We start from the raw sequence: 13,382 nt of genomic DNA, 5'->3' as shown, positions 1-13,382 counted from the left end.
TAAAAAGAAAAAGAAACACTTAATCTGTCCACTGTGTGTCAACACACTACAGAAACATCATTCCAACAGTATTGGAAATAACTGAAGTGCCATGGTTCCCTCTGTGCACTTTGAGGAAGTTTCAAACGAGCACAGCTCCCTGTTGACACACCGTGGGTCATGATTAGAAACCAGAACTTTTGGGAAAATGCCTATTTTTTTCCTCACATCTTTATATTATCTAACATATAAGCACCAACTATGGGTCTAGAAACATTAGTGGCACCTTTATTGTGCCTTTAAATGCTTCTTTCAATGCATTGGATTTTAAGAGCCTACAGGCCCTTTTTACTTTCTGTCCTAGCCTTACTTTGTTTGTGATGTTATCACCCACTAGAGAACTTGGCTGAAGGCAACCGATATGACTACATATACTTTGCCAGCGTAAAATCTCTTATTAATAGCTTTGTAGCAACGAGAACATCGTTGTGGGAAGGGCTCATACTCCATTATACACTATGATACACTTAAAGGTGACTTAGTGCTCACTTCACATATTTAGCTGATATCATTGAGAAACTTGTATGCTTGGGTGCAATGTTGACCTGGAATGTGGGGCTCATTTATGATTTCCGAGAAAGGTTTGCCACCATCTCCAATGGACCTGTTGCCGATTTACTTAGTTAGAAAGTTAAATTTGCCTCGTACAAAAAAGCCTGGCTTTTTGGTACTGAAAGAACTATGAAAGGTTCTGACCCATGAACATTCCAGAATGCCATAGAGCATTGGATCATCAGAGATTCTAGTGCTGTATCTACTTGCATAATGATTGCACCCCTTAATTTTGCTGTCAAAATCATATTTTTGTTCTTTCCCGCGTAATGATCACACCCCGAACTTGCCGCAGTGATATGTTGTGTGCCAAGTCTAGCTACTAATTATGATCGCGCTTACCATCTGTCGAATGCTACGCGAACGACTCTTCAAGACATACCATGTGGTCTGCACGCGCGAAACAGATTCTTGAGCAGATGCCCCATTCCATCACTTTCCGCCCTTCCACGAAAAAAAAATGCTACCGCCAAATTTGCCTTGGCTTTATTATTTGTAGGCTTTGTAATGGTTGTGGTCAACAAGAAAAGGCACCGTTTGATTCCTCTCATCTGCACTCTGTGGGCATGCAACAAATTGCAAGCGGCAACAATAATAGCCACGTTTACACTGATACGTTAAAGGTGTACCCTATTCATACGCTCACGCTTCTAACACAGCTAAGATATTTGCCCACCCTTGACGGAAACATGCTGTATTAGGATAGTAGGGAAGACAAATGCTGCAGTTTTTGCAGCATGCGTGCCATGTGTTTCTATGTCACTGGCAGCTAAGCGTGCCCATCTGTTTCTGTCCCCTCAAATGGGACATGGCTATGTTATTGCCACAAACTTGCCAATATTAATGATATTATTCATTACTGATACGGAAGAAACTGTTTCAATGCGCGAAATGTACTTGCAAGAAGGAAAAAACCGTGTTAGGCTTGCTTTGCCAGCTGCCATTTTTTCTTGGTGCCCCACACTGTTACAGCGGCAGCCGGCTGTTTGTTGACCTGTTGTGATCCCACAGCAAATGTGGCATGAAAAAATTTTCGCAGAAAACTTAACTCGGTAATGATCGCACCCCTGAATTTGCGTGAATTTTTTTTTACACAAAAGTGTGATCATTATACGAGTGAATACACAAAAAAGGCACGGAAACCCAATAACCTTGAGATCATGTTTGTCAACACTTTCACAACTTTTCTCGTGGTGTCTTAGGCACAGTAACTTTCAGATAAATCTTTTATCCTACGCAACTTAGCTAAATTTGTTTTGTCGAGAGAGTGAAGTGAATTTCACTAAACAGGGATTTAGTGAGCTGTTTCTTAATAAAGGAATTTATCCTCAATTGCCCTGCAAATGCGCTTATTTGTTACTATACATTCTGATAAGGTGGTGCTTGGTGCATATATACGCTTAAAATGACAGCTTTAGTGCCTGTTCTAGGTGCCTAAAGGAGCATTTTTCTTTAATGCTAAACATTGGTTTCTAGTCATGATGCACAGAAATCAAGAGTTCAGTAAGTGCTGCTGCAGTGAACATGTTAAAAGGAGCCTAATGTAGTGTGTGTTTACATTTAGCATTTGATCTGAAAGCTCTTTAAGACAGTTTTGGTGTACTGGGAAAGGTCCAAGTCTGTCATAATTTCATGTGTTTGCGAATTATTGCTGCCTTTGCTCTCTTATTCTTTCCTGCCAAACTCTCAATAGATAAAGTTTGGGTCTGCTAGAAAGTGCCTTGCATTATTGTTTTTGTAATGTATGATTTCTACCAGGTACCCAGGGAGGTTATATACCGAGGCAGCACGGGCACTGACTACCAAATTCCCCAACCTGGCTGATGCCACGGGGACCGGCTATGTGAGTGACATATTATTAGGAACTAATTTGTACTGTAAAGCCTGCCTAATGAATACCTACTTTAAAGGACCAACAGTGAAGCAAAATCTGTTATGACATTTGAATGGAGATGAGAAGATAGGTCTCTAGAATTCGTAGAATTGAACACGGCACTACCTGTTCAATTAGCTAGTCTAAATCAGCAAAGGCAGTTGCATACGTGTGATTGATGCAACATTCTATGGCGAAATGCTGCCACCCCCCCCCTCCTGTAACAGTAAAGATGCAGACATAACTTTGCTGTTGTACTTTGGTAAAAAAGCTGTTTGTTGTAATCTATTAACAACTGTACTTCTTTCATTCTTCAAATGTGTTTTTTGATGTAAACAAAGTTGCACTGTCTTCATGCCACAAAGTGAACAGGCAGGTCACTGCACGGCAGCTTGAATAGTGATTTTGTATGTTCTAGCTTCGATGTGTCCCCCTGCGCTACAAAAGGCTATCAGGTTGTCTAAAAAATATGTACTTGTGGCTGCAACAGCCTTTTGCTTCCTCATATTCGGTAACACATAGCACTAGTGTGTAGCCACATCTAATTTTGTTATTTCAGTTGTGAAGACTTGCTTGCATAGCAAATTACCAATACTGTTGCATGCCAGAGGATGACCTCTGGGGTCCGTGGTATGGTGCAACCATGAGACACCTCGCTTGTCACAGGCAATTTTAATTGAGGGAGAGTTGTGTGGCCCCTTTTATTGCAATATTTTTCTGGTACTGAGTGATGTCTTGGAATGAGCAAACATTTCGAGCTTTCATGAATGAGGTTGACAGTATGCATTGATTCTATGTTTACCTGCAGTTTCCTTTTAAAATCATAATAAACCTTGTATATCAGCACAATAATTTGTTCCTGAGGGCTTGTGCTGTAATGGCAATTGCCTTGATAAACAAATTCGCTTCTTACGGCTTGCTAAGCAGTGGTGCTACTATTTGATTTCTCACTTAAGCCAGCTTGCGATACTTATAGAATTCGCGTATAACTTTTACAGGATTGTATTCATAAATACAATGATGCCCACAGGTTTAAGTATTATGTTCTTCGAAGTTTACCCACAGTGCTTTTTATTTGACTATGGGAATGGGCATTAGATAAAATAAGCCTTCATTTGCATTAAAAATAAATTTTCTACAAAAAGTCAGTTGTCATTTTAAGCCATGTCTTGACTTATTTGGAGTCCTCTGCTTAACTTATCTAGCTTAAGTGTCAGAATTTTTCTTTAGCCTGCTGTGTGTGCTCATTAAATGGGTGCAGTGTACTTGAAGTGTATGTGCTGGGTGCATTGCTGTCGTTAACCATGTATGATCTTGCTATCTTAAAAATTAGGCTACAACACAGTGGTTTTGGGACAAGCTAAGCTATAGCGATATCTACCTGTTGCACCAGTTTCACTTTGTTGGAACGGGGATGTAAAAACACTGGTTTAGTGGCCATTGGCTGCACATTAAAGAACTCCATGTGGTCAAAATCAGTCCAATGCTCCCCTCCCCCCCTTTCCCACTACACCACACCTAAATGTCTTGGCACATTAAACAGTGCAATTCAGTAGTCATGTCTACACCACAGAAACATTCAGGAAAATGGAAACTTACTTATGGTGGATAACTACATTGAAAACCCAGTTGGCAAGGAATTGGGAGTTCTCAGCCATCAAAACCATGCATATTTGGTTGAAGACCGACGTGTTGTCCTGCTGCAGCAGTGTGGAGGACACCACAGTTCTCAGCATTATATGGAGGCTTTCCTAACATGTCGTGATTACCGAGTCATTCGCTTCTGGTACGGAAATTCACAGCTGTGGTCTCCTAAGCTGATATAGAAATTTTCTGAGGAATACAAATTAAAAGTAACATCTTTTACCACAGCATAAGCATGTGTTGATGCAGTAAACCGGTGTCATTAAATGATTGTACATTCTGATAATTTGCACATTCTTTCCTGTTTCATTTAATATAAAACAAGTTTTCATGTAATGGCTTAAATTATTGTGCATATATGCAGGCACACCCTGGCAAGCCACCTGTTGACAATAAGCTTATGCGCACCATTGCATTCATTCTTCCATCATAACCTTCATGTTTCATATAAGCAGTCGCCACTCAATTTTCATATTCTCGCATAGCCAGGATATCTGCAAGCAATGTTTCACTCATTAAGTGAATTTGCGTGAGATCATATAAAAGAAAAAGAAAGAGTAGGTGGGAGGGGGTAAATTTCTTTTTTTTTCTTCTTGCTTCTTAGTGACGAGGGCAGTGGTTGTTTTTTAAAGATGGAACAAGCCTCCTAAGTCATGTTCATTAGGTGATCTAACTTTCAATCCAAAGATGACAGCAGCGCCTGCGCTTTGAGTGGTGGCACTCATGCCTTACACTACTTGCTGCTGGCCAATAGTTTCTTGTGTGATATGATGAAAAGTCGCAGAATTGCAGTTGCCTATTTAAATAACACATCTATTAACTCTCTCTGGTGCCTTACAGGATTCATGGCGAGAAGCTTTAAGGTACAAAGCTAAATATGAAAGAAAGAAGGTCCGAGCACTGACCAAAGAAGATACCGAAAATTTGCAGCCAAGAAAGAGGGCTGCAGTGGAGGAATGTGCTGGCCCTGTACGGTGTGAAAGACCATGTACGGTACGTATTTCAAATTTTGTGTAACCCTGCAGGCAGCAAGCCTGCTTTTGCCACCTGGCCAACAAAATTGATGTTTGCTTTCAGGCAGCTGCCATGGCCGAAGGTGAAGATGTGGAGTCAATTGCCTCTCACATTTCGGCCATGGCGAAAGAATCTTCAAAGGCCAGGCCAGACATGGCCTACATTGAAGATTCGATGAAGAGAACATTGGCCACCAGAAGAGAGTGGGTGGCGAAAGAGAGCCCGTCTGTTGCGGAGATGCTGGAGAAGTATCCTGTGCTCTCCATCAGCTCCATTGTAAGTTTTTCAATGAATACATCTTGGAATCAAAAATGACAGAACAATTTCCAGAGGAACTGAGTACTACGCTGTTTTGCTCACGTCGATCCATTTTTGAGATCCTCATTTTGCATAATACTCATGCATTCATGCTAAGTTTATTATTTCATCATGCTTTTTTAATCCTCATTCTGCACTTTAGGTGGCACAAACTATTGAATAGTTATATTTCTGACTGTTTGAAATGCTTATGCTCCCATGATGCATAGAATGGCTTCAATCGCAATACAGCAAACTTAACCCTGCAATGCCAAGCATGGTTTGTGTGGTGCGTTGAATTACAATTTTAAAGATGTTCTTGTGCACGCCAAACTACAGAAAAAGAAGAAGTTGGGAACCAATCCCTGTGGTCGCCCCAGGTGCTCTACATGCAAACACATTCAATCCACTACTACAGTAAAAAGTACAGCGTCGAATTACACACACAAGGTAACTTCGGCTTTCACCTGCACATCAAGCAATGTAGTCTACTGTCTAGAATGCGCCGCTTGTAGCAAACAATACATAGGTGAGACCGGACAACAAATCACTACAAGACTCAATGGTCACCGCGCGGACACAAAACACAATTTACCCAAAGCAGTAGCCAGCCACTTTAATGAACATGGACATATGTTTGACAAAGCAAGGCTCTATATACTACAAACAAATTTCCGTTCCCCTCGCGAAAGGAAGTACACGGAATCATACCTCATACACAAGTTTAATTGCCTACACCCGACAGGAATTAATTTGGCACGCGGGAACTTAGAATCTTTAAAAGCTGTAACTTAAATCTGAAACTCTCATATCATCAACCAATACACAAAACACATTAGGCCACCAGCCAACTTTAATTCTTAACCTCACCTACTCTTTCATTTCGGAGGAAAAAAAAAGGGAGAGGGGGAGAAAGGGAAAAAAAAGAAAAAAAATTTCCTGCCTACTACTCAATTTAATGTACTCTTTCAGGATTTTACGTCTACACCAAGTGTACGATCCCCTTCTTCCATGTACACTTGCCCGCGCCTGCTTCTGCACGCGTCACCCTCCTGTTTGCTATACCGATTTCGCCCCCCCCCCTTCCCCCTGCCCCCCTTTTTAGTCTTTTTTTTTGAAACCCCCTCGACAACACATTCCGAAGTCAATATGCCTTTTTCGGCGCCTCAACCCGGAGTATCGCCTTCCGGATGCCGCCGTAACGACACCTACGTTAAGCGCGTGGGGCAGTGCCCCTTGAAAGACCATGCCGCTGCCTTTCAGTCACCCCACACATTGCACCGCAGACTCTTCGTCGCCACCTTAACTATTTCAAAATTACTCGACCTATTGCTTGACCGGCCGTTCTAATGCCTCAAAAACATGCCGCCTACGACTCCCCTGAATACCTCCTAACCTTTCGCATCCCCAACACGCTCCCAAGCCCCCGTATTTCTTAAAGATTTCATTTTTCTCTTTCTTTTTCTTTCACCCCCCCCCCTTGTTGTGTCTTGGTACGGCCCTGGCTCCCCCCTGCTTTTTTTTCTGCTTCTATTTCTTTTCTTTCCTCCCCGCGTGCCCACTCTCACGCTCTTGTCCCTTTGTCTTGAGAATGAGGCTCACAGACGTCGGACGACAACGCCTGTTCCCTCTTGTAATCTCTCTCTTTAAAACCAGCCGCCAGCGACAACACCCGCACGTGACGTCACTGCACCAACCCTTTAAAACTAACACGCCGAGGATGACGAGGCCGCCTTTGACGAAGATAGGTCCACCTATCGAAACGTTGGCCAGCCTGTCTGAGGTACTTCAACCCTGTTTAAAAAAAATTACCGACGATTACGTTACTTCCTAATGCGAAATTTGAGCGCAGCAAATAAGCTGTTTCACCTTTTCGATAGATTGAGGCAAAGAAATCGAGCAACACATGTATGCGCTATCACAGAATTTTTTTTTATTTTTCACACGTATTCCTTTAACAAAGACTCCACTAACAGTTCTTGACAGTCATGAAGGAAGCTTTGTGGTCGGAGAAATATACTGATATATGTTCGACTTGGTACACCAATGCTTGATTCTCAAAGACGAGATCTATACAAGTGCCTCGCGAGGTTGTCACAGCCGTGGGACGCGTTACGAGCGAGAGGAACGGGATGTTCTCCCGCATAAGTGTTAGGAAATTGCTGTTTGTCTTTATGTCAACATTAAAGTCCCCCACTACTAACATCGGTGTGGATCGATGGACGGTTAATGCGAGCTGCAGGAGGTGCACGACGTCTTTCGTGAGTGCGGTAGGGGCGAAGTAGGCAGCTACTACCAGCAAGCCGTTGGGCAACTTTGCGGCGCACAGTTCGCCAACTTCAAAGTTCGAGCCGGCGCTTTGACAACCGGAAACTCGCAGGAAGAGGTGGGAAGGGGGCGGCGTGTACACCCAGCGGCAAACGATGGGGGCAGAAGCGCGTGCAGCAAGCGGACAACACGATAAAGGGAGGAGGGAAGAGATAGCAGCGACTGACTGATGCCGCTGACGCCGATAGTGAGTCAACCCCAGCTGCGGAGTTGGTTTCAGGGACAACGCCGCCGATGCCGACACAAACAATATGATACCCTCGCTTCCGCAGCGCTAAGAACCAGCGGGGGGGGGACCCTTTCCTCCTCTTTCTGCATGGCGGCGACGGCGTTCTATGCAGTCACGTTATCTTCACTCTCTAGCGGCGTCAGCGGCATCCAGCGGTATCAGTCGGTCGCTGCTAGCGCTGGGGGGATGAAAGGGGGGCGGAGCTGGTTACGAGGCCGACGACGACGACGACGACGACGACGACGCGAAACCCAGGAACGGACGCCAAAGAGCTGCGCTCTAAAAAGTTTATACCAATCCTAAACATGTGGCATTTGAGGCATACAGCAAGTAAATTACAGGGATTGTACTAAAGCTTACCACCTGTACTTCATGCATTCTAGTGCACTGAGTTTAAGTAAAGCCTTTTAAATTGTTTTCATGTCAGGAATTTTATGTATCACGTGTGAATTGTACAGTGGTATTATTAGCCCCGAGAATTAGGAGTGGCGCCCTCTCGCGAGTGACGTCACGGCCAGGACGCCGCTCGCTCCGGCTCGCTCGGCTGCCACGCGCGCTCGTTCCCTTCGTGTACGCTTGGTGTATGGGTGGCTCGAGCCGTACGTATTGAAGAATACGTCGGCTTCTTTCAGCTGCCATACCTTAACCACAGTTTCTTCTTCAAAAGCGTGTGAGTCGAGAAACTTTGCGGCTTGGATATCACAAGCTAAGTAGCGTTAAAGGAGTCTACTAGGTTTTGCAATGCATATATGCGCCGTGTCTATGGGTAAATTTTGACTAAAAAAAGAATATCTGCAAATTAAACGCGCGAAGTTGTGTATGATGCTTCGCTAAACATTTAACATTCCTTTAGTATTTAGCTATGAGAGGCATTGCATTTTACGTGGAAGAAAAATTTGGTAATTGGCGTCAACATGTTATCTGATTTTAGAAAGACACTGCCCAGCGAAGCTCTCATCATGATTCCTATTACTCTGGTGTGTTGTTCTATTCAAATATGGCCATTCATTAATGCGTAAAAAAATAGTTAGGCGCGCATTTCTTATGAAAACGTTTGCTGCTACTTTCATACCCCTCTGAAACAGGCCTCCAAAAAACGAATTGCTCATGGCTGCTAACACGATGGCGCTTCATGTAGAGTATTTACATAGTTAATTCACAAACACCATAGTAGCAATCACCTGAGAGAAAAGTTTCGCTGTTAAGATCGAGAGCCACTCAATTGAAAGTGATGAAATGTTTCATAGTGGCCCTCAGTAGCCTTTATCGACAATATGGCACACCCCTGATCACGTAACGGTAGCAATCGACTGTCCGTATGGCGAGGCACGCTATGTTCGCGAAACCCATCAGTTCACTGCAACTTCGAATTAAAACCATAAAGCATGTTTTTTACAGCGCCAACTGGAATGGCTAAAGTATTCTCGAGCTACTACACCGCAGCTTAGATTTCCTGTATACAAAAGGAAAATTCAAGCACCTTCTGTCTCACCATGTCTCGATCCAGCGTTATTCAATTATACAAACGGATAACTATTCGCTTCGTCGGTACATAAAAGAGAACCTTGCAGGCTAAATTAAGTTTGCTCCAATCCAATCGCAAACATTCATAAAGAAAGCACCACAAGCCTTGCATATACTTTCACTTGATTTCTGACCCTCCACCGGGGGAATTTCGATATCTTCAATATGTCCAATACTACTAATCATTGACGCTTCGACTTCTTTCTGGCTGCAGCTATGCGGTCCAGCAGGCATACTTCACTAAAAAAATTGGGCCGAGCAGCCTGTGTCAGTTCGCCAAACAGATTCGTCATGTATATTCCTCAAGCAGCAAGCACCAGTAAATTTCTCAAGTGAGTTTGATTTGATTTATTAATTTCCATTTACGCACACACATGTACAGAGGAGTGGTAAGTGGAGGTGGATGAGGGAAAAAAGTCGCACAGACGCGGCTTGAGGTAACCTCACCCCCTTAGGTACAATATGGCTGCATGGGGTAACACATCAAGCGCCATATAAATTACATTTATATAGTGGCCATAAAACATTGCAGTTATACAATATATGAAAGAACAGTGAAATATTTCCACAATAATAATGCAAAACACACTGCGGCATTGAAATAAATAAATAATATACACTTGGTAATATAGACAAAAAAAGAGGAACATAACACACATTATTAATCATTAACAAACGCGCCCTAAAGAGGTGAGTTGAACGTGTAACACGGAAAAGGAAATATATATTGGTACATTCCTATTTGTACTCTGTAAATAGCTGTAAGCCTTCATTACCTTAACTTCAAATTTCCGCCGCCCAAAAAAATAAACACTTGAAAAACCGCCTAATGTTGACAGGCAGTTAAAGAAGCAAGTGAGGCGTGTAGAATCTAAGCTCTAGTAAGTATTAGTTAAGTCCCCGTGCTACTGCCGAGCGTTTCTGTGAGGAAATGCAAAAATTCGATATTATACCATGAACTACTCGTCGTGAGCAAACCTATTTTAGCGGAATAAAATCAACGTAACTGCTATAGAAGTCATATATAGCCAGCTTTGTGACATACTTGTTGCACCGCGGCAGGTATGGTATCATAACTGGATTCCTATAGGCTATGCTTTTGCGATTGTCTATCCGCGCATGAAAAATCCGCAATGGGCTGGTCTGCGTCGCTTCGGCTGGCACTGTAGCGTTGCCTTCGAGAGCTGCATTGTTGTCTAAGAAATTAGCTCTTTGAATAAATGTTCGCAAAGGAAGACGTCGTAAAAATATATTTGAGACGACCACCATAAGTATACAAGCAGAGAGAACGAGGTCGAACAAACGAAAACACCGCAGAAAGCGCCCGGACAACGCCCGAACTGTAGCAGACGACAGGCGCGAGTCCGTGCCCTGATGTCACGCGAGCGGCGCTCGCAGCGCCGCTCGTGTTCGTTCTCGGGGCTAATAGGGTTAACCACTGCAGCCTTCTCAAGGTAATACCCTTGTCATATGAGCACCCGCAAACTAGTTTTAACTTCGTTGTCTTTATCTCGAGGGAGATGCACTGGATATCTCACCATATCGCCGTTCCGATAGGGGAGTTTAATGGAGCTTTTAGTCTAGGAATATCGGCAATCTCTCGGCGGCTCAAAAGAGTTTTCACATGCCAATACTTGTAACACTGAGAATTCAATTATTGGTTGCATTACAATTAATTCATCTTAAAGCTTTTTGTGTGCAAACAAGCAGGGACGAAGAATAGGAGCAACACAAGGATGAGCGCTCGTCCTTGTGTTGCCCCTATTCTTCGTCCCTGTTTGTTTGCACACAAAGTTTTAAGATGAATCTGTTCCAAGTAGGCCAACTTGCAGTTATGTTACAATTAATGTTGCGCGTGTTTAGAATGTTTATATTTAACGATATAAAAGTTAAAGCCCAATTCAGCAAAAGTTGTGCTCGCTGCTGCACAATACTCTCGGCCTAGGCGACTTAGCGTCACTTTCAGGGTGTTTACATGAATCCGACAGCGTCGGCTTGAGTTGGCTTGTTGGGCTGAAATATGCCTGTAAAATTCATATAAGCACTAGCCGGTTGGGCTGAACAGGCATCGAGTTGGGCTCAGTCAGCCCGACTGCATGGGGTAGCTTGATCCAGCCCAACCTGTTTGCAGCATGCATGTACGCGCAGCCTGCACTGAGACTTGCACGGGAACACTGACATTGCAATTTAAGTGCCGGCAGCGGAAATAGCATTAGGACGAGGCCAAGACAAGCACTGTGCAATACAACCTTATAGCAGCGATAAGACCCACGAAATAGAGCTGTTGGCAGATGGCATCGGGAACCAGAAACCCAGTTCAAACGCATTGATGTTTCAGCTCGACGCTGTGTACAGTCGTTGTCGAGGCTTGCCAGAAGAGAGTTCATCTGAAAGTAGTCGTGTTGGGCTCGATCCACCTGATTTCTGACTCAACTTGCTTGTGTCAGGTTCATGTAAACATAGCCTTTGTCATGCTAGTTGTGCACTGGTTGGCGTGGTCACTGATGACTGACACGGGCAAAGTAGACAAAATAAAAGGAACGCTCACAAGGTCACCGTGTACAATATGTTTAGTTTAATGTACTTTGCAGCAGTTCGGGTGGCAGAATGCAGGGCCTACTTGTCTAGCCTCCAACGAAAACACATGAGCACAGGGTGGTTAGCATCGCGGTAAGCACTGCTATGTTTAGCGAGTGCACTTTGATTTTGAACGAGGTGTATGTTTTTCACCTCAATATATTGAATAATGTTCTTTATCGAATGAGCGTTAACTATAATAGCTACAAGCATGATTAGAAATTACATTCTTGTACTTGTAGAAAAACCAAACACCACTGAATGCACCTCTGGCTGCTTCTTTTAAAAACTCGGTATTTCCTGTATGACATGACCAAAACTTCCTTGAGGCCAAACTCCCTTAGGAAGTTTCGTGCTCCCTTATCCTAAAGGAGTTTGTGGGTGCCTGCGTGATGCAGGTATAAAGCTGCCTTGGTCTGTTAGCCTTCATTTGCACATGAGTGCCTGCTTCTGGCAGAGAGCTGTAGTACTGAAATAATGTCTTCCTCGTGAACCCAAGAAAAGCAATGAAACTTTTAAAAAGGAAAAATAGAGAAAAAGCTCCTTGATGCACCAATAAATGAAATAGCTGCAGTACAGATAGATAGAAAGAACAGAATATAGAGATCAAGTAAAAAAGAGGTTTTGGGGGAACGCAAGACATTTCACCTGGAGAAATGAAAACATGTAAATCCAGGTTAGGGATCTTGGCATCTAGTTGTTTCACTCGGAAAGTTTAAACCCCTTATAAGCGATCTTGTGCACGGTGGCGACAAGCAACGTGATCGAGATGGCTGTCATGTCTACTTGAACCCCACGTGAGCACTGACTTTGAGGGATGTTTCCCTGGTGTTGCTGGTATGAGGGCAGGCAGCAAATATGCACAAAGACTGGCATGACGAATGGTGTAATTATTTAAGCTGATTTGTTTTGCTGTACAGAGCAGTTTAAAATATTTGGGGAGGTGTTGTAGTAAGCATTTTATCGTTCCATGTATAAAAATTCGGTCATTTGCTTGTCCCAAGCGAGAACTGATAGTATGTCATTGATGTACATCCTGTTCGGCTTCACGCTATTGGCTAGTCGCTCATAGCACTTATGGGTGACGAGCTATGAATTCAAAATTTCCTGTTGAATTTTCAGAACCAAGCAGCAAGAATGAGTAATCTCTTTGCACGGCAGCTCATTTCGTCGCTTGTTGCAGCCGTGCACAGAATTGCTTGGCAGGGCTATTGGAAGAACATGCCCTGCTGTATTTTTAGTGTGTGAATGTGGTAGATAGTAACCCTGGCATTTAATTTTTTATTTACTCTTTTCCAAAGTAGA

The 13,382-nt window shown here is 43.3% G+C and overlaps 1 protein-coding gene across 5 annotated transcripts in view; it reads left to right on the top strand.

Moving 5' to 3' along the window:
* LOC135908018 (uncharacterized) overlaps nucleotides 1–13,382 on the top strand; it is a 66,428-nt gene that overhangs the window by 46,861 nt on the left and 6,185 nt on the right. For 3 of the 5 annotated variants that reach the window (XM_070527257.1, XM_065439786.1, XM_070527256.1), the window contains 3 exons: nucleotides 2,350–2,434; nucleotides 4,949–5,101; nucleotides 5,186–5,398. In XM_070527257.1, the coding sequence (XP_070383358.1) occupies nucleotides 2,350–2,434; nucleotides 4,949–5,101; nucleotides 5,186–5,398 (451 nt within the window). Of the gene's footprint in view, nucleotides 1–2,349; nucleotides 2,435–4,948; nucleotides 5,102–5,185; nucleotides 5,399–9,714; nucleotides 9,833–13,382 lie in introns of all 5 variants that reach the window. The other 2 variants (XR_011509003.1, XM_070527258.1) reach the window with 2 other exon arrangements.

This window comes from Dermacentor albipictus, chromosome 10 (assembly GCF_038994185.2).
Source record: "Dermacentor albipictus isolate Rhodes 1998 colony chromosome 10, USDA_Dalb.pri_finalv2, whole genome shotgun sequence".
Lineage (NCBI taxonomy): Eukaryota > Metazoa > Arthropoda > Arachnida > Ixodida > Ixodidae > Dermacentor > Dermacentor albipictus.
Note: the sequence above shows the minus strand (reverse complement) of the source record. Positions and strands in the feature narration are given on the sequence as shown.